At 36.8% G+C, this 20,978-nt stretch overlaps 3 protein-coding genes and 1 pseudogene across 6 annotated transcripts; 1 reads left to right on the top strand and 3 right to left on the bottom strand.

Annotated features, from left to right (window-relative positions):
- Positions 1-768: 768 nt before the first annotated feature.
- LOC103322184 (heparan-alpha-glucosaminide N-acetyltransferase-like protein (DUF1624)) lies at positions 769-6,137 on the top strand. Of its 3 annotated transcripts, none has more exons than XM_016792511.2 (14): positions 769-1,665; positions 1,754-2,163; positions 3,267-3,404; positions 3,539-3,620; positions 3,795-3,871; positions 4,038-4,144; positions 4,265-4,379; positions 4,483-4,599; positions 4,693-4,784; positions 4,904-4,970; positions 5,056-5,134; positions 5,250-5,341; positions 5,446-5,589; positions 5,700-6,137. In XM_016792511.2, the coding sequence occupies exons 2-14, from the start codon at positions 1,768-1,770 to the stop codon at positions 5,724-5,726; spliced, it is 1,533 nt and encodes a 510-aa protein (XP_016647997.2). In that variant the 5' UTR covers positions 769-1,665; positions 1,754-1,767; the 3' UTR covers positions 5,727-6,137. The 3 variants fall into 3 exon arrangements, with proteins under 3 accessions (XP_016647997.2, XP_008222296.2, XP_088901314.1); XM_008224074.3 differs by having other exon boundaries at positions 1,261-1,665; positions 1,824-2,163; XM_089045188.1 differs by lacking the exons at positions 769-1,665; positions 1,754-2,163 and adding an exon at positions 2,646-3,153.
- A 130-nt stretch (positions 6,138-6,267) lies between these two features.
- Positions 6,268-8,267, bottom strand: LOC103322218 (UPF0481 protein At3g47200-like; annotated as a pseudogene). Its single transcript, XR_016123832.1, has 2 exons — positions 7,348-8,267; positions 6,268-7,237 (listed from the first exon to the last, which is right to left on the bottom strand). The product of XR_016123832.1 is annotated as a UPF0481 protein At3g47200-like (transcript).
- A 137-nt stretch (positions 8,268-8,404) lies between these two features.
- On the bottom strand, positions 8,405-9,165 carry LOC103322183 (large ribosomal subunit protein eL21z/eL21y). The gene has a single exon (XM_008224072.3). The coding sequence runs from the start codon at positions 9,021-9,023 to the stop codon at positions 8,529-8,531; it is 495 nt and encodes a 164-aa protein (XP_008222294.1). The 5' UTR covers positions 9,024-9,165; the 3' UTR covers positions 8,405-8,528.
- A 1,553-nt stretch (positions 9,166-10,718) lies between these two features.
- On the bottom strand, positions 10,719-12,845 carry XTH5 (xyloglucan endotransglucosylase/hydrolase 5). The gene is made up of 5 exons (XM_008224071.3): positions 12,767-12,845; positions 12,454-12,647; positions 12,246-12,346; positions 11,950-12,143; positions 10,719-11,410 (listed from the first exon to the last, which is right to left on the bottom strand). Exons 2-5 carry the CDS (start codon positions 12,641-12,643, stop codon positions 11,011-11,013), a joined length of 885 nt encoding a protein of 294 aa, XP_008222293.2. The 5' UTR covers positions 12,644-12,647; positions 12,767-12,845; the 3' UTR covers positions 10,719-11,010.
- Between the last annotated feature and the right edge of the window lie 8,133 nt (positions 12,846-20,978).

Below are 20,978 nucleotides of genomic sequence, written 5' to 3'. Positions count from 1 at the left end.
TTTCAGGACGTCATGAACGGTGGCCGTGGCAATGGCAATGGGATGGGCTTGTGGTTTTTAATTTTTACCTAATTTAATCACACGTAGGTTGTTGTTATTGGGATATGGTTATTTAGTTTTGATGGTCGGAATGGAAATCTCACTGTCCTGATCAACTGGCTTATCTTACGCATGTTCTGTTAAATTCAATTTAGTGTCCTAGCTAGCTGGCGTCGCCTATTGAGGAGAGGAGGAGAAGGAGGAGGTGCTAAATCTTTGGAATTTTTTATAACCATGCAAATTTATGAGTGGGCCGGTTTGCTTTGCGCTTATCTTTACCCGTGTCCTTCCTATAATAAAGAATATGGGAATATTCGAATTTCATCTTGCTTTCTTCTTGCTTTCTGTTCCGTCTCTCTCTTTTATGATTTTCTCTCTCTCTCAACCTGATCGCATGTCCAAAGCAGAGGAGCTAACCAGCCATCCATTACTGAATTTGAACGGTGAACGGACACATAACCCATAAAAAGAATAAAAGGATTAGCCGCAACTTGAGCAGTAGTAAATTTTGCTATTGCCATATACATAAAGTTATTATTCAAATATTCATCCCCATTAAATCATTTGATTCTCCTTCTTTAAGAGTAAGATTTTTATTCACATATTTAAACCCAAAAAATAAAGTCAATGTTATTTAGCGAGGAAATCAATTAATCTTGGAAGGAATTGGGAAACTTGTACGAATAAAATACATATATATACGTTTGCTTATGGAAAGAAAAAAAAAAGAAAGGGAAATTTGGAGTGTCAGATTCATGCACGATTATTCTAGAAGTTAAAAAGTTGTGCAAAAAATCTGGGTGAGCTGAGCCTGCTGTATGCAAAGCTGTCTCATGCAAGTAAAGCAACAGTTTCAGTTGTTGGTTGGCGTCACGCCTGTGGGCTGTGGCTGTGAAGGCCAAGAATTCATGTTTACGGCGCCTGGCGCCATGTGACTGGGTGCATGCAGATCGCGGCTGACAAGTCGGAAACAATTCAGGAAACCAATGTCGAAATAGATTGTGAAAATCTGAAAACCAATGTCGACATTTGGAGATAGTCATGTTTCTGATGTGAGATCGTAGCCGTCAAAAGTAAATGGGGAGGCCCTAGGGTACGGGGTGCACAATATTTATGTACTACTTGGAGTTGGAGGAGAGACTGGAACTAGTGTAGTAGATGGACTCGGACGCAATTGTTGTTGTCAGACGGAGAGCGAGGGCGATACAGTTGGGAGAATTGGAGGGTAAATAGGGGGGAAAATCGAGGGATCAAAAACAAATATCTGTGTTGCCTATATAATAAAATAATAATAATAACAAATATCTGTTTTTTTTGTTGCGATGGATACTTACCTCCTGAACCAACAAACCCATACCTGTTGTAACTCTTTCTATAAATATACAAATTATATTCCTTTTAGGAGTTGTCAATAAAGATATATAAAAGCAGAGACAGAGAGAGAGAGAGGCAGAAACAGAGAGAGAGAGAGGGGCAGGGGCGCAAAAGAGAAACCAGAAGAAAGGAAGGAGAAGGTCATCCAGCGGCTTGGGGAGCATTTACAAGTGCTGCAGGGTGCCTTCCCCCCACCCTACCGGCTGCCAAGAACAAACGCAGAAAAACAACAAGGCGGATAAGGAAGATAAGGTGAATATTATTCATATCTGGTGTCCACCCAATTCAGGTTTTGTTGTCATTCGCCAATTTTATTTCCATATTTTTATTTTGTATATAGCCATTTACATTTACATGCACGGAGGAGAAGATGAAAGGTTTATAATAACGCGTGGTGTTGGTGATGATAGGGTAGGGAGGAGAGAGGGAGATATGGCGATGTACGAACCTATTAAAGGATGCGAACATGATGATGAAGAACGTGGTATGACGGATCCTATGATGATGAAGAACAACAACATCAGTATTGATCATGATGAGGATGTCGAGATGGCCATTCAGCAGATATCCAAATCGACATCGGCCTCTTCCGCCGCCGCCTCCGCCTCCGCCTGTGGTGGCGGTGGTGCCGCTGCTTATAAGAATGTTAGTAAAGAGGAAGCGGCAGCGGCTGCGGCCTCATTGCCTTCGAAGTTGCGGCAACAGCAACGCCTTGTTTCCCTCGACGTTTTCCGGGGATTTACGGTTGCGGTACGTAACGTCGTCTACTTTCAGCCTCCTCTTTATGTTTCTGCTGCTTTTTTCATATTCCTTATCTTTCAAAACCCAGAAAAATTAAAAACGAAAACAGAAACAAATTTTAATTTTAATTAAGGGGAATTCTTTCGGCGATACGGCACCGTATCAGTTTTCCTCCTCCTTTTTTTGCATTTTTCTTGTTTTGTAAGTACAGGAGGAGAGGGTTTAGGTTTGCTTTTTTCTTAGTGTTTTTGTAACCGTCCACAAAAGGATGACTGGATGAGTCGTGACTAATGAACTGTTCTTAAGTAACTCATAAATTATTTATTATTATTATTATTATTATTAACCATAGTATCGACGTCTCTTTATTTATTCTTATTCTTTTGGTGCGGTCGTCTATTTTGCAGATACTTAAAATGGAAAAGCCCAAACTAACCCCATTAAAATAATAAGATTGTTAGATTATTGTAGGTCTGAAGAAATCAAGGATCATCGGATCCAAAATCAAGGAAACAAAATAGCAACTCTTTTCGTAGGGAGAGATTCTTTTGTGCGACTGTCGTGGCACATTTCGGGTGATTCGGTTGCCGGACTAAAAAAAATTGATATACATTGCATATCTTTTATGTTCTTTCCTTTCCTCCCAATCCAACACTCAATGATTTGTTTTCTTTTTCAAATCGTTTTTAGCCTTCAAAGTAGATCTCGGTTCAAATCTACAAAGATCAGATGCAATGTAACGCTTTACCCAAAAGAAATCATGATGTTCCCGACATTGATTATGGTACCAATGTACATTTGTCAGGTGCACCGACATTTGCAAAAAGCTGTTTCATCACTTGCTTTTTGTATTGTATTTGAGTGACTAGGATGCACCCCCCTGCACGTTAATAAATAACATCTGCATCTTCTTCTTTAGTATGACATCTATGGACCAATTAATGGGTTGCTTAATAAAGTCCTCTTGGCCCGCGTTATATATGTGTCAAATTATGATTCGTAAGAAGTATAACTCGATCTGATTCTTTTTATTATTTAATTTGTTTTTGGTTCGTAAACAAGATGTTGATTTTCCATAATTATAATTTATATATATGGTATTATTGGTGCAGATCATGATATTAGTGGACGACGTTGGTGGGATCCTGCCTGCTATTAACCATTCACCATGGAACGGTTTGACCCTTGCAGATTTGGTCATGCCATTTTTTCTCTTTATGGTTGGTGTTTCCCTTTCACTTACCTACAAGGTACACCATATCTCATGCTCTTCTGCTCCCCTTAATTTGTTCTTTTACTCAATCAATGTTATAAAATGTTCAAAAGGGTCATTGTTTTAAGAAGAAGCAAAGCTAACCAAAACGTGTTTGCGTTTCCTGTACAGAAAATGTCATGCAGAACCGTTGCGACTAGAAAAACAGTTTTGAGGACACTGAAGCTTCTAGCAGTGGGCCTTTTCCTTCAAGGTTAACTACTAAAACATGCCAAATTCTAAGTATTTGATGTATATCTGTTGATCATGAAGATACAAATAGTTTAATTCTATATGTTTAGTGTAAAATAATTTTACTCTGCAATGCAAGTTTTGTTTGCAATTATATGCTTCTGTAAACTAAATGTACGGTGTATTTTGCATCCAGGTGGCTATTTTCATGGCATCAAGGATCTAACATTTGGGGTGGATATTGAACAGATGAGATGGATGGGCATTCTGCAGGTATGCTATATATCACTAGTTTTAATTTCCTAAGCTGCGCATTTTGCCTGATAGATTAGTCAAAACTTGGAGAGAAGAGTTAGAACTAATTTCTCTATGGTTTTCAATTTCATTTTGTTGTTTCTATATTAGCTCTTAAACACCAGTTGCCTTGTTTGTTTTCCAGAGAATTGCAATAGCTTATTTTGTTGCAGCTTTGTGCGAGATTTGGCTAAAGGGTGACGATAATGTCAACTCAGGACGTTCTCTGCTCAGGAAATATCGATTTCAATGGTAAGTTATATTCTTTTGCAATCGTATCATAGTGCCTACTTTTTGTTTTTTTTCTCTGGACCATGATAATACTTTGTACATTTGCTCAATTTTGAACAATGTCTGGAACCTCATTCTCAGGTCGGCAGCATTGATAATCACTGTGCTATATCTGTCACTCTTGTACGGCTTGCATGTTCCTGATTGGGAGTACCAAATTCCTGGTGATTCCTCCTCCGCACCAAAAACATTTTCAGTAAGTTTTGATCATTTGTTTTTTAATTGTCCCCTGATTTCTTCAAGTATGATTTTCTTTAAAAATTATGTGACGGCGTTTCTAACTCATCTCTGTTTGGAAGGTTAAATGCGGAGTACGGGGTGACACAGGACCAGCATGTAATGCTGTTGGGATGATTGATCGTAAGATATTGGGACTTAGGCACTTATATAAACGACCAATCTATGCTCGAACAGAGGTTAGTATCTATTTTGTTGGTTAAGTTCCTTTACTTTTGGTGTTCCTCACTTTCATTCCTAACAATTAGTTTTAAATTTTGTTATTTTTACAGCAATGCAGTATTAACTCCCCTGATAATGGCCCGTTACCGGCTGATGCTCCTTCTTGGTGTCAAGCTCCCTTTGACCCTGAAGGACTTTTAAGGTGTGTTAGCAATTTCAATGCGCATCTTATTATGTGTAACTTCATTGAAGAATCCTATTGCATCACTATGTGTAATTTCTTTGTCTTAATTTTGCGAAAACTTACTTTCATTGTTGCAGTTCCATGATGGCCATTGTTACCTGCTTGGTTGGTTTGCACTATGGACACATTATTGTCCATTTTAAGGTGAGAAAGCTTCATATATCACAAGTTTTATCTGTTTTGTTTTCCTCAGCAAAGTGTCTCTAACCATTACCCCCTCTAAATGCAGAGTCACAGGGACAGAATCCTGCGCTGGTCTATCTCATCCTCGTCTCTTATAATCTTAGGCCTCGCCTTGGACTTATTAGGTACGTGATTGCTATACAATTTTGTTATAATATATAAATGAGTCTTCTGTATTAATAATTGAAGTTGCCGAAAAAAAATTTATCATTAAATTATCTCCTTCATTTGGTTTTTCAGGCATGCATATAAACAAGCCTCTTTACACATTCAGTTACATGTGTATCACAGCTGGTTCTGCTGGCATTCTCTTTACTGCAATTTACTTGATGGTAGGATTTCTAGTCTTGTGATGGGAAAGAAACATTAAATTTTCAGTCTGCTTAGTTTTCTCTTCCTCTTCTTCTAAGTTGATAACGAATCGGGTTTTCCACAGGTCGATGTGTGTGGCTACAGGCGCCCAACTATTGTGATGGAGTGGATGGGAATGCATGCATTGATGATTTTTGTGCTTGTAGCCTGCAATCTCTTGCCAGTTATCATCCATGGATTCTATTGGGGGAAGCCTCAGAACAACATTGTAATTCCTTTCTCTGTTTCTTGTGGTGTTAGATTTTATTTTCTCGTGCCAATAAAATGTTGAGTTATCTAGTGGTGTTGTAGTCTCATAATCTACCTTATCTCTTGCAGCTTAGCTTAATTGGAATTGGAAAATGAATTGCTTAAGGGCAGCTCTGTTGGGTTATATGCGTTGCACCGCGCAAGTGCAGTCGATTTCTATCTTAGACTGCGGACGTAGATTGTTCGACCAATTTTGGTTCTTGCATTTTGAGATAAGAGAGAAGTTGGAGTTGGCCTTGATAGACTCCGGCAGGCAGTGTTTCCCCTGCTTTCCTTACATGTACAGACTGGAGCTTCTCTACAGAAGGTGGTGTAGGACCAAGCTTTCTTTATGATTCATGGGCTTGAAAAACGTATGGAGATATTTAAAATTAGGGTATTTTGTAAATATCAATACTTTTTATTATTACAATAATTATTTATACGATCTTTGAGAAATCTTTTTCTTGCAACATGTCTCACTGATGAATATATGTATATAGAAAATAGACCCAGCTAGCTTGTTTCTTTTGCATTGGAGTGGAACCTACTAGTTTATTGAAATGAATCTTGTCCTTCGTCTTATCTTTTAAAAGCTGGTCACAAAACTCAATCCTGTGGGGAAGAGCAATTTGATCTATCAGAAGGTCAAGATTGCTGGACATCAAACAAAGAATTCAATTAACCAATAGGCAAGATCAGTAAGGAAAAGAAACTGTGGATGAAAACAACCTCCAAACCCCACAGATGATTGCTGGAAAGAAAATTATGAAATCCTCATTTTGTAAGCATCCATCCAACGGAAATAAGAACAGAAAGTATAAATTTTGATGGTGAGGTGGAGTATGCATGGTTTGAAGAAGCCGCATGGGGAGGAGCCACAGGTATACATGTACAGGTGGGAGGAGAATCATTTGGATAGTAGTAGGGAATTATGGAATATCCAGTCTGAGCTATGGTGAGCACAAAAAGGAAGACGCCGGCAATTAGAGATATAAAAGCCCAGGGATTTCTGAAGTAAGTATGAATAAGATTGGCACGCCACTCGTTCCACGGCTTCCGGCAGTAATGATAGACCTTCTTATGTACCGCATCGAGGCTGCTTTCTGGGTCCAGTGTTATGTCCTTGGAGAGGGAGTTGAACAGATTAGCAACCGCTTTGTCACTTCCTAGAGCATTTTGGACGATACCTTTGGAGTGTAAGAGGGCAACATCTCTAGCATTGTCTATGATGTTGTCCATGAAGAAAGTATAGGATGTCACCTCATTGCCTGCCCCAACATGGAAGCGCTCAAATGCTATCAGATTCAAGAACATCGACTCGGTGGTATCATCCACAAGAATGACTGGGAGCCTGAGGATTCCCCAGAGAATGAGATGTCTTTCAGGCTACCAGTTTTGCTTTTCTTGAATCTGATTCCGGCTTCATTAAGCTCTGTTGCAGACCAGATAATCACATCGTGACGATTCAGGGGCTCTGGTGGGCAGTGACCTGTTTTGCACTGGGGCTCTGACTGAAGCAGGCTTTTCCTATACACATCCAATACGTGCAAACATTTTCCCATGTTGGAGGCTGATGTGCCAGAGGAGTAGAACTTGAGCAAGAGCCTGGTCACAGACAATTCATCCTGTGTAAAACAAAGTAGACATTATTGAAATAATTAAAATCAAAATCAACAACTACTTAATTACTCAGTCGGCACAAGAAACTAACAGTGGAGGATCCAGACTCTTATACCTTATTGCTCTCCACTTCCACCAGCTTGTTGAGAACCAGCATCGGCAACTGGTTCTCAATCATTAACATGTCGCGTTTGATATATGGTATGATATGGAGCTTCCCATGATTGCTGAAGACAGGATCATTAAGAGCATAATCATCCAATATATTTGAAGCAATACGCACGACCTCCAGCATGAAACAGCCATCCAGAATCATTAGTTGCAAGAATCTTGCTGTATCATCTTTCCACCCAGGATCAAGCTGATCATACGAGTCCTTCAAATCTTGCACCACTTCAGTCAGTGCATTGACAAACAATTCAAGAGGTTTCCCACATCTCTTCAGGAAATGAAGAAGCGCACGGTGCTTGTGCACCTCCGTTGTATTTAAATGATCGAAATGGTAAGGACCGAAGGTGGCTACCTGGGGCTGGTAGGCCTTCTTGTTTATGTCTGTGATGGAAACTGGTAATTTGTAGATTGACCCCTTGCTCCAGTGTTCCTTCTCCGTTGTAAGATCTTCCATCTTACTGAGCTCTTCATTAACTTGAATAACCCATTTCGTGTCTGCCATCGCAACCTTCTGGTTGGAGCTCAACGGTTCGACGGGCTTGATACACCTAAGTTTGTTTTATTCCTTTTATATATGCCTGTTTGAAAATCAGAATCAAATCTCCAGTTCTGTACAATGTTTCCAATCTCTTTATTCTTGCTTTACAAACAAGATATCCGGTCAGTAGACAAACTAAATTAGCAAAGCATAAAACCCAGTGACTTGTTTAATTGGAGGCTTTCTTTAAAGCTCAAGTGAAGAGGAATTCCCATAAACTACAGAGACTGAAGAACAACACTACCTCTGTACCGTACAACATTCCTTTCTTGATGGAAGTGAAAGTTCCAGTCTCAAATTCTTACCCAAGAATTTAAAATAGAATAAAAGTATCAGTCGGAGATCGATAAGGCCGATGTTAGTGTGACATGATTCCTTCCTTGAACACCAAGTTTCAACCAGCTTTACAAAAATTTTAAATGATACATTTCGCATAGTAACATTGTTTAAGTTTTCTCACAAGTTGAAGGACAATAAGAATTGCATTGTCAAATTTGAAATATGAGCAGAACAGAGTTTACCCAGATACAAAAACAGAGTCAAAAACAAGAAACAATGAAAATGGAGACCCGATTAAATGAAACTTATCAGTAGCCACCCTTAAGGTCATTGACGACGTCGTAAGGAATGGGAGTGACAGTTTCAATGGAAGCCCCGCCGACAATGAAGCCTGGCTTAGGCCCCTCAGGCTGCCTCTTGGTGCTAATCTTCACCCCACGAGCTTTTGCCTCCGCCTTCAGCTCGTCATTTCGAACCATTCTTGCTCTGAACTCTTCCTCGCATCTCGACGGCTGAACATGCTCCACCCTCACGTGAATCCGCTTCTTGATGACCCTGTTGCCGACCTGCTTGTTCATCTCGACGCCGATCGCGCGCTTTGAGACGTTCCAGACTTGGCCGGTGCGGCCATGGTAGAACTTGTGGGGCATGCCCTTGTGAACGGCGCCGTTTACCTTCACGTCCACGTAGTCGCCGGTTCTGTAGGTCTTTAGGTAGGTGGAGAGTGGGATGTAGCCCTTCTTCCTGAAAGCTCGTGAGAACAGGTCCCTCGTCCGACTGCGCAACCCATGACCCGCCGGCATCGCTTCTCTCTGTTTCTCGCTTTCTTTCTTTCTCTCCCTCTATCCTTCAAAACCCTAAAACCCTTTTATTACCCACTTGTAGCAGGCCCAATCCTTCACTACAAGCCAGTACAATGTATTACCTATTTTCCGGTTAAGTAAACCCAACCCAATACAAACTTGAAGAGGTGGATGTGAAGACTGTGGTTTTCATTTGAATATTGATCCACCCTATCACAAGGGCGGGCTTGTATCTAATATATCACGTGACATGTTGATATTGTATTTTGCATTTGCACTAATTTTCTTTTATACATTCACGCACTCAGTACGAACACATAAAAATATCACATTCAATAAATCATCGTGGCTCATTAAGTGGTACATTCTACCTTTGAAATGCTGCTACAACACTCAATAGGCCATAATAACCCAACGAGGGTGATATTACCATTCGTTCTTCCTGTAACCAATATCCAAACCCCAAATCTTGTATTGTAAACATAATACATGTTATAATTTGGGTGGATGGCATGTATGTAATACAATTAATAATTTTTGTACCCATGCAATAGATTGTAGTTGTAACAATTCACATGTAAACATTGACGATTTACTTGATAATTGATGTGACGGAGACATCACTATACAGTTCATCTAACGTCTGTGACTTTGTACAATGACTTGTCTGCTGCTTTTCCCCACTCACTGCTCTTATTCAAAACTTAATTGACTACTCATGGTGTCTCAGTCTCCAATATTAGGGTTTCTCTGTCACTGCCCAATTTCTTTGTTACTCTGTTCTGCTATGCTTCCATTCCATGTTAGTCAATTTGACCCGCGAAATCTGCTAAATATGCTAACTTTTGCATTAATAATCGGGAGTGAGTTGGCTTTATGTCGTTTTCTCTGCCTCACACTTCTTTTCCTTTTTATTTTCATGACATTTCCTATTGAGGGAGACGATAATATACTAAATTCACAGACTATACGAATGCTAGAATTCGAACCCAGAACCTTCTCTAAGAAAACAATTACTTCAAACTCCTACACAACTAAGCCATTTGACTTTCCCTTCTCTTTTGGTTCTCTATAGTTCCTTACCAATACTTTAAACAGCAACAGTTTCTCTCAAAAGTAGATACAACCACCCTCTTTCCCTCCGTAATTTGTTCCATTTGGAACAATCCAATAATGATCATAAATTTTGTTACATTCAGATACAACCACATGTACTCACATTGACCAACTTTTTATTGCTCGACTTATTTTATGATAATAACCCACAAAAAAGTCTTAATTACTGACACCAATTGTGATCTAATAACTCTAATTAGTGACTTAATTTAAAATTAGTGAGGCATGTTATCACAGTTCTGGAGGGCCATTTCTCTGACCATTTTTAGACTTTTTTATGTACAAAAATCTTGGGAGAGATGAATCCTCTTGGAAGCATCATTTCTTTTTCTGAACAAGAAGAGATCACCTCATCCAATTATTCCCTATCTTAGTAAATCCCTCTAAAATACTTCCAAAACATTTCGAAGTTCGAGCAACCCCTCGTGGCCTTGGGGTTACAGATGAAAACACACCGACCCATCTGCCCTCTTGCTGTTGGCAGACCACTTATTTTTTCCTTTTCTTAGATCATGATGCTGCGGGAATCAATCAGACCAAGAAAACCATGTGCTCACATGAAACCATGATACGTGGATCAATACACAAAAACTATTATTATTATTATTATTATTATTATATAATAGTTTTTGAAACCAGAATAACAACCGAATTAACGATAATAACTGAACAATACATTAAAATCCCATGAATTTATGAAAGCCATATGTGGAAGTAACCCCCCACTACAATAAGAAATTGAATTGATGTAAACAAACCCCTTCCAAATTAAACACCAAGTAGGTGTTAAGCAGAGCTGCTAATTAATTAGGGGTAATTTAATTTAATTAAAAACAGTGTTACTGTGTCTGCATGCATGGGTTTGATAAATTTATATGTCTCTGTCTCTCTTGCACTCCGGTGGGAGAGTGGGGTATCTGACTCTGTCAGTGCAGTAGTTGTAGATGGTGAATTTCTGGCGGACCCACTTGAGCCTCCTCCATTGATAAGCATCAAGGTCCTGGAACTCCTTCTGGTCCCACCATCTCTGGCCCTGCGTGGCACAGAATTTGGCCTCCACCGAGGCCTCACAGCCGTCGATGTGGAAGCCCTTGTACGTGGCAATGAAAGGGGCCTTGGACCAATCGGTCTTTTCCAGCCCACCCCTTGTGGCCCAATCGTCTGCGTTCCACAGGCTAGAGTACAGCTTCATGGGTTGGTTGAATGGGAATTTCACTCCCAAATCTTTGCTGTTTTTGAACACCCTGATTGGTATGTCGTCCACGAAGAATCTGATTTCATGACCATACACAAACATAAAAAGACACATTAGCCCCATATGGGATCTTACCAAATATTATAAGACGAAAACATGATTTCATCATCGACCGTATCAAAAAAGTTGGAAAAAAGAAAAAGTGGGAAGAAAAAATGGACTCTCTCCCCCCCACCCAACAAAATAGGGTATTTGGGTTGGGTTGGCTACCGTGTTCAAAAGTTTTGTCGGTTGAAAAAATGCGCGAGTTTAGTCCAATCATGGGTGTTTTTTCCGGAAATCCACTCAATCGTTCAAACTCGATAATTTAGAGTATCGCTTGTACCAAAATAAAAAGTAACTTCGATTTACTAGGGAATGGCTAGCTACGTTTTTTTTCTCTCTTCATTTCTCAAAGGAATTTTCTAGCTTTTTATAGATACTACTTTGGTTATTAATTTATACCGAAAATTGTGCATTAATTGAGACATAAAATTTGCTGAAACTAGTAGATTTTTTAATATGCATAAGAAAACAGAGGAAATTTAAGGCAGAAAGGGTGAAAGAGGAACTTACACAATCTGGTAGAGATTCCAGAGGACAGAGTAGGAGTGGTAAGCTGTGGTTGGGTCGAACCAGAGGAAAATCCTCTGTTCTCTATCACCCTTTCCTCCGGTGAACACATTTGTCTGCAAAATGTAAGGCTGCCCTGTCCTGTTTCCCAGGAACTCAAAGTCTATCTCATCGTGCTCAGCGTTTTGAGAAGATAGCTGCATAAGTGTACATACACAAACATATATACATTTGTGAGTTGTAAGCCCAAAACAAAGATTTTTAAGCGGAAATGAAAGAAACTGAGAAACAATACTCACATAGTAAGCAGTGACAGTTCCGGCAGAGTCACCGGGGACCAACTTGATTTGCATATGGAAGTGGCCAAACAAGTAGTTTCCTTTTGATTGGAAGCCAGTGCCTTTAAAAATGAAAACCCAAGAACCAGTAAGCATACATGAATATGAAAGTTGAAAACTTGTTCACAAAATAATACAAAAGATTCTTCTTCTTTTCTTTTTTTCCTACCTGTGTATTTGTCCAGATGGAGCTGAATCTCATTGCCTCCATTGAAGTACTTGATGTGATCAAAAGCCCAGGTGGGCTGATAGTTTCTGCCAAATGGCACTGATATAGGCTTTCTTGGGGGAGCTCCCATTGTTGCAGAGACCAAACACAGCAAACTCACAAACAGCGTCCATTGCTGGTAAGAAGCCATTTCTCTGCACAAAAACAAAAGTTCCCAAAGATGAAATTAGCAAAGCTTGGGACTTTAAAAGCAGCGTTTTTAAGTTCCTAACAACATAAAAACTGTATGGTCTTCAAGATTTTAGAGCATTACCTCCAACACAGAGGGAGAGAGAGAGAGAGAGATACTTGAGGTGTGATGAGGAAAAAGGGGGGAGGGCAAGTCCTTTTGTAGTGTCTGATTTTATCTGCATTACATAATTGAAGGGTTATGTTAAAATTGTTTAACCTGTCGTCAAATTAATTAAAAATTATTTATGAGATTATTAAAATATACCAGTAGCATAACAGCTGTTCAATTTTTTATTTTATTTTTCCTTTCGGCACAGAGGAAGGGACTTCAAGTTTTGGGCACAGATAAAAGGATGTGTTTGAAATTATAAACATACAATTATGGCTTTTCTTTTACTCTCCCTTTCTCCGTCACTCCGTCTCTGTTTTTGTCTTGTGGCCAATGAGAAATGAGAGCCTGGCTGGCCATATTGAACCTGGGCCACTCTGAGGAGAGGCCATGGAGAAAAGCACTGCTCTTACACTTTTTGTCTTCGTCTCTTTATCTATGGGCTACATTTGGACACAGCTAGCTCTTTGCGTGAAACTGGAAACTGCTTGCCTGTATCCAAGCGAAGAGTCGGCATCAGCCATAATTTGGTCGATAAAATTGGCCAATTGTGGAATTAATATGTGGAAGCAACTAATTGTATTGCTTTATTTAAATCTCCCATCAAAGCCACCAATAGAAAGTAAATGGGTGAGGATTTTGATTATCAAAGATAAACTTTAAAAGTAAATGAGTTATAACTCAAGTTGGTTTTTTCAAGCCTTATCTTCTTTTTGATTATTTTGAGTTTGTAATTTTAGTTGGAATGCATATGTCATAGTTTTTTCGATCCAACATTATCGTTAATGGAGGCCCACTAAATTGTCTTAATTTTGATATTAAACCGTTCAGTTATTGTAACGGCTATTTGTGGTTAGTTTGTATTGGTCATTCATGATTAATTTGTATTGATCTTTTGTAACTAACGATTTTTTTAGCTGAATTATGAATGTAATCCTAAATTTCTCAATAAAAAAAAGAACATTTATCATTTCATTCTAAATTCTAGATTTGATTCCTCCTTCATCTAATATCGGATATATATATATATATATTAATAAAATAACAAGTGCATAGGATGAAGCCCAGATAATTGTAATGCACGTGCAGACTGCCGCTCAGAGCTTTGCCGTTAGGGATTGTGACACATACTATACATAATGCAGAGCCCCTGATCTACGGTGAAGACAGCCTCCTCATCCAGAACAGTTTTCTTGGTTGGTTTATTTATTTATTAGTTTAGGATTGCTTGGTTCACAAATTAGCAACTCAGCATTGGAAATGGACCATGCGAGGTGTGTTGGTTAGAGTGAGAAAATTTCATATGGTGTGCTATGCGCATAGATTGACGTGTCACGTTTGATATTTTGATAAGGGGCCAATTGAAAAGTGATAAATAGACCAACTCTCCAAGCAACAGCTAGTCTTTATCTTTTAAAATTTATATACGCGTGTAAATAACAGAGCGTAATGTAAAAACTGCTTATAAGCATAAGCAACTGATCGTAGCAGTATTTTATTAATTTTTAACCGATGAGGAACAAAACAAAAGGATGAAAGAAGGAGATGAGGGAGGGTAGGGTTTGATGGGATTGGATTGGATTAGATTGGGGGGTGCACATGAGGTCATGAATATGAACAACATCATGTGGATGGTCTAGCAACAGTTGTAACCTGAGCACATGACATGAATCCTCTCAATCTACATAATGTTGTGTAATATTAAATAATAATGCAGACTTATACTTGGTTTTGACAGAGAAAGGACGTGTTGCCTAATGCCTATGAGATGTGTGTTGTTGTGAATTTGTTGTGTGATGTGATGTGTAATGAAATAATGTCCTGCAGTGCATCTCTCCTTCAGTTGATTCCTGAAACTTTTTTGGGGGGTTGTGTTCCAGCTCTATCCAATTCGAAACCTGTCCTCTTCCGCTCCAGTTGTAATCTGCCAGATTTGGTTGATGCCCATATTGACTCCTTCATTCAAATTTAAACCTGCTACTTCTTTTTGTGTTCTGTTTTGTGTACATGTTTTGTTGTCCTCTCTTCCAACTAGCGTGTCAAGTAGGCTCCCCCTTCATTAATTAGCCAACCCAACACCTTCTTGTAGGTATAAAATAATGAATATAATGTTAATGCACACCAAAATCTCAAGGCGGTATCCTTTTCAGTTTCGTTTTTCTGACTTTTTTAGTTTTTATTTTTTCAAGCATTTTCAATGGAATAGGCAAATCTTATTTATTTTGCCACATCGGTATTTTTCATGCTCGAATGAAATAGACAAATAAATAAGAAATGTATACAGACTCTCCCCAACAAGATAACGTTGCCTACTTCAAAATGAATAGGCATATAGCGCCCCACATATTTTTATTATTATAAAATACAACTTTCTTTTGTTTTTTGTTGTAATAAAATTTCTACCTACCAACTACTCCAAATAAATATTAGAGCTTGTCTAATATAGATTCCTACATTTTATATTTCCTAGACATATACCTATCACTCTATAAATCTATGTGTAAAACCCAATTTCAAATTTAAATGACTAGTAGGATATAAGAGGTCGTAGTATTTATATGTTTTTACATCATTGCCACCAAACTTCATATTTTATTTATAATTTATTTCAAGCATTTTATTAACTGCCATAATTGTAATTAATATGCTCCATATTAATAGCATATCAATCACCCCATTTCTTTTAGTTGTCATTCCCTCTCACATCTGCCCCCTAAAATTACAAACAAACAAAAAAATCTGTAAATTACATATCCAATAATGTACCTATGAAAAATATAATATAAATATATACATATAAAATATAGGTATATTATTTACAAAAAAAAAACAAAGTCAGTTACTTTGTAATTGCGTATATTTTTCATAATTAAAAATAGGTACACAATAATTTATATAAAATATAGGTACATTATTTACCCACAGGTAAATTATTTTACAATATACCTGTAAATGTGTATAGGTACATTATTTGGAATAGATAATTATGTACACTTTTCATACTAGGTAAATTATGTTTTTCATAAAACAAACAAGTAATAGGTACATTATTTTTTCAACATAATTAGTATGTACAGTTTTATTCATAAACAATTATAAAGTGGATTATTAGTCATGTATAATTCATAAAAAGAAAATAACATAAACATTTTATTAAACAAACCGATTACCTAATGTTAATTTTTTTTTAAAATGTTTCAAAATTAATTCCTACATCCATTACAACCATTTGGAGATCTTTCCAAGTTCAGCATCTGTCATTATATACAATCCAATTAAAAACTGTTTCCATATTGATTCCTACATTAATATACAAAATGCAATAATGGCTTAGTTGGGGGTATTTTTGGAATATGAAAAGTACAATAAATCAGATTTTATGCTTAATTAGGTAATTGCTGAGTTGGATCCTAGTCACGAGTTTTTATTTATACAAATTGGGTATTATTTATAGGAACAAAAAGTGAAGGGTTTTAGGTACGGCAAATTGAATTTGAAGGGTGTAAGCCAAATTTACTATAAATATTATAATATTGTATTGTCAAGTTTATTTGCCTAGTTCATTGGAGTTATCGGGTTTTTTACCAAGAAGTGAGTCAACAGGCACCATGCCACATCAATCTATACAGTACAATTTTGCCTACTTTATTTGCAAATGCTCTAAGAATAGACTTAGAGATGAAGAACGGGGGAGAAATGTTAATAGGATGTAGGTGGAAGAAATATTTCGAAGCCAAATATAATTTTAAGTTTCCTTTCATTTTCCTTATTTTCTCCCTCATATCCCTCCCTTTGCTCTTATTCATCTCTTTTTTGTCATTTCTCTCTCTAACAAAAATAGTTACCAAAGAGACCCATATATATTGATAGACGAGTTACATTTAAGTTAGGAATATGCTATAGTGTCGGCAGTGTGTATGTATGTGTGTGTATATATATATATATATATATATATATATATATATATAAGAGTATAATGTTGACACAACTTCTTTGAGCTTAATATTATATAATAATTGACTATGCCCAATAAGGTCTAGCTCTGTGAAATAGACTTTGATTGACCGAAAAATAAGAATTTCTAGTTTTAAAAAAGGAGACAAGTATTATCCTTATCCGTTTGATATGTATTTAAAGACTGAAGCTGAATTATACAACTCGAAGTTAGAAGTCAGCTCTTAACTTCAAGTCTCAGCGACGCCTTGATAATTAAATCAAATTAATAATAATCTGAAACCCCTCGTAGATTTACAGTTTTTATATATTGAATGGAAGCCTGGGATCAAAAGAAGTTGCCTCCTCTGGAAACCACTGCTCGCTGAGCATCTCTTCACAGATCCCCATGCATATCCAAAGCAAATAACACCGGAACCAGATACTTGTTTGATGTTGTAACACGAGGTCAGAATCAGTTGACTTTGTTAACTTATTATGTGCAAATTAATTAAGGCTTAAAACGTATATTAATTTGGTAGCCAAAGGCCGAAAGCTGTATTCGATCCATGCAATTATTATCCTGGAAAGTCTTTGCCCTCTTAACTCAATTGAATTTAGGAGCCAACACATGTGGCATTAATGATTATTTGACGTGTAATCTGGTTCCAGCCTTTCTGATTAGGCTATAAGCAAAATTAAGCATGCATAAAGATGAAGATGAATCATACGATACGATTCCCCTAAATCAAAATGGGGTCACAATTACAAATAAATCACTCATTATGATCTCATGATATGAATTATATTAGCTTAGCTGTCCAAAATTGTTGGGAGGGAGGGGAGAGAGACTCTCAATAATTCAAACGAGCAACTTACATTACATGCTGCACGCTCCATGTTCACGTTTGGTGCCTGCTGCTCTCACAACATTGCCAACTACGCTTTAAATTCGTAGGCGCCACACACAGAATTCCTATATCTTCTTGCCTCACTGCCATATCTTATTTATTTATTTGCTACATGTAGTTGTTTGGGTTTCAATTTCTATCTAAAAATATATCAAAATTAACCCAAGTACAAATTTGTGCATATATTGTGTGATTGGTGATGATAATAACAAATCTAAAATAGTAACTATAAACGAGCGGCGGACGCACAAAGGGACTAACCTATCTACTAGCTTTTTCATATGATCGACTTTGAATCTTCGGCACAAGTACAATATATTGATGCATGGACTGAATTATTAGCATTAACCCCCTTTTTTTTTTGGCTCATTCAATGTGGTAGTCCTAGTCATTTTTAGCAGTATTATTAGGAGATAACTACTTCTAACTAACTATTTCATGAACCTAAATTTGGTTTTAACTTTTAGCAGCCGTTACCCTATTAAGTAGACACGTGAAGAAGGTTAGCACATATTTGTTGGTATTAAATAAATCAATTTGAACATAAATTTTTTTTTTTTTCCGCCAAAGTTAAGGAGAGAGGGAAAAACTCACATACACACGGGTACCATGGATTCTTAAACCCATGACCACTTCGAGGCAAACCAAATACATGTACCAATCTAATTAACATCCTATTAGTATTTGAAAATACAGGTTGAGTAAACCCAAAATAAATGAATTTGAAAATATTTCAAAAACATAGATGAAAGTCGCATGGATTATGGGTCATCATTGAGCTGGCCCAGTATTAAAAATTATGGTCGGATTGGAGATGGCTGAGCTTGGCATCTAGGCTTTGCTTCGGCGCGGCCACCCAAATAAAGTTAAGGGAGTTTCACTAAAACACCCAAAATTGGGGCTTAAATTATAAAAAAATTCAAACACTATTTAAACATATAAACACACCCAAAACCTATCATTATACACACTCAAAATCCATTTATAAACACACCCAAAAAGTTGACTTTGGGGTTGATTTTGGGTGTGTTTCTATGTTTAAATAGTGTTTGAGTTTTTCTATAAATACATGTCTAGGATTGGGTTTATTTATAAATTTGTATAAAGTTAATAAGTATTGGGGTGAAAATATATTCGATCAAATCCAATGGGCTTAGAACCCTTGGGCGGGCTTGATGCAGGCTTTTCAGACTGCAAAGGCAATGATGATCTCAATATCAAATTTGTCACACTATATTTTGATTTTCCATGTGGTTAGAGCTTTTTACTCGATTGTCAAACTCTTCTATAAAATAAAAAAAAGACGGTCGTAGATTCGAAAATCTTACCCAATTGACCATTAGATCAATGACATCATATTTTCATTTACTTATTACCTATTTGACCATTTAATTTAGTAACATTCAAATTTATATGTCGTATTTAGTTAAAAGTTATTGTGAATTCGACTTTCGTGTGTCACTTGATTAATAAAATGAATGAAACTTGTTCTTTTTAAGCGTTGGTTGCCATATTTTCCAATGCACGTGAGTTGTAAAATGTAATTTATGAAATAAAATAGGGTAATGATTTTCCCACTCATATTTTATCCACTTACATTCCTTTTTTAGTTATAAAAAAGGAGTGTAAGTGGATAAAATAGGAGAAATAGAAGTGGGGAAATCACCACTTATAAAATAAAGTAAGTGTTTGATTTCCCATCCTTTCGCTACAGTAATATGATAGACTAGATTAGAGTTAGGAAAGATACTGACTGAATACGGAGCATCTTCTGGATAATAACATGATTGATTGGATATGAAATTCGGATCCTGTTATGGTTTTGTCTTTTTCCAATCAGCTGACTTCCTTTTCCTTTGTGTTGTTGCGATTATGCGACTAAAGAAAGAGGATTATATTTCTTTAATCAAATAAAGACAAGGTGAAAATCATGCCACTATTGCTTTTTTTGTATAAACTTGAAAAAATAATAATGAGAATCGTGTACGTATGAAATTTAGTCAAAGTAAAAGTCAGTCCTGTTCCCCTTGTTTTTTTTTGGTTGCTTAATGAAAAAATGACGTATAATATCAGTGAATCCGCGTTCCACCTTCAAGCCGCGTCGCACACTCCATTCTCACTTCCTCCGCCCCACCCAGTCAACCCATTCTCACTTCGCTCCATCTCATTCCCAGGTATACACACTGGCGAATCTAGTAAGGCAAAAGGAGGTGCAGCTGCACCTCCTTTCGCCAGAAAAATCATTGTAGGTCTCAAATTGTCATTTGCTCAAGTGGTGTACATATTATCTTATTTCCATTTTCAACATTTAAGTAAATGTCTTTGTCCTTTTACTTTTATTTATTTTTATATTACTCCATTTACTTAAGTTTACAATGTAAATAAGGAAGTATCCCCCATTTGGATTCAAATAAAAATACTAGAACACCAAATCAAAATATGAAAATTCGGTTTTAGTGCAAAATAAGATTTAGGCTAAAAATGATGGCTCATTAAGTCAATATATACTTCATACTAAAATTCCATAAAATCAAGTTTTCTTATTTGATGTGTAAGGAATAAAAGCCGCCAAAAATTATCTTGAAAAATGATTATTCCAAAAATCATTTTTCATACTTAGTCAATATTGCACCTCCGCTAAAAAATTTCTAGGTCCACCAGTGGGTATACATACATAGCCCCATAGTCTATAATATGGTCCTCCTTGGTCAATTCAACAATCTTGACTGCATCTGCGCATCTTCAATTTTTTTTTTTTTTATACAAGCGATATTAAATGAAGGGTATTGGAACACAAGACCTTAGATTCAGGCAGTGACTGCAGCCCTGGCCCCCCAAGATTTTTATCCCTCCTATATTATATTATATACAACATATAGAATTTGTAATAAACAACTTATAATTGAAGTTAAAATTTATTTTAAAACAAATTAAACATGACTCAATTAAAAATATTTAATTCTAAACATGTAATTATTAAACACTTAGGTATTTTATATACTTGTATTTTCTACTTCGACTTCCTCAACTTTATAATTCTAGCTCCGCCCTTGAATTTAGAATAGCCATTTTAACCACTTGAGCTACAAATCTCTTACATACATCTTCAAAAAAAATTATTTATTTATTTTATATGTGATGTACCCAGTATATTGTGAGATCATTTAAATCACAATGTTGCATGTGTCAACTTATTTATTTCTCAAAGAAGTCAAGCGGTAATTTTGCTATATATATATATTATTGATTTCGCATAGTTAGGAGCAAAGACTCTTTGTGCTAAACATTATTAATAGTTGGTAATCGTATTGTTATCGTCGGTAATTGTCAACAAAAACAAC

Source organism: Prunus mume, linkage group LG2 (genome assembly GCF_029339155.1).
Source record: "Prunus mume cultivar Tortuosa linkage group LG2, ASM2933915v1, whole genome shotgun sequence".
NCBI classification, from domain to species: domain Eukaryota; kingdom Viridiplantae; phylum Streptophyta; class Magnoliopsida; order Rosales; family Rosaceae; genus Prunus; species Prunus mume.
The sequence above is the reverse complement of the archived record's forward strand: the minus strand, read 5'-3'. Positions and strand labels throughout refer to the sequence as shown.

What these genes read in the sequence shown, in the direction of transcription:
- XTH5 (XM_008224071.3), bottom strand. Translation starts at nt 12,643, where the DNA reads ATGGCTTCTTACCAGCAATGGACGCTGTTTGTGAGTTTGCTGTGTTTG. An exon ending in GAACTGTCACTGCTTACTAT is followed by an intron (nt 12,144 to 12,245) that starts GTGAGTATTGTT and finishes ACACTTATGCAG; the next exon opens with CTATCTTCTCAAAACGCTGA. An exon ending in TGGAATCTCTACCAGATTGT is followed by an intron (nt 11,411 to 11,949) that starts GTAAGTTCCTCT and finishes TCATGAAATCAG; the next exon opens with ATTCTTCGTGGACGACATAC.
- LOC103322184 (XM_016792511.2), top strand. Translation starts at nt 1,768, where the DNA reads ATGCACGGAGGAGAAGATGAAAGGTTTATAATAACGCGTGGTGTTGGT. An exon ending in TCCGGGGATTTACGGTTGCG is followed by an intron (nt 2,164 to 3,266) that starts GTACGTAACGTC and finishes TTATTGGTGCAG; the next exon opens with ATCATGATATTAGTGGACGA. An exon ending in GATGGATGGGCATTCTGCAG is followed by an intron (nt 3,872 to 4,037) that starts GTATGCTATATA and finishes TTTGTTTTCCAG; the next exon opens with AGAATTGCAATAGCTTATTT.
- LOC103322183 (XM_008224072.3), bottom strand. Translation starts at nt 9,023, where the DNA reads ATGCCGGCGGGTCATGGGTTGCGCAGTCGGACGAGGGACCTGTTCTCA.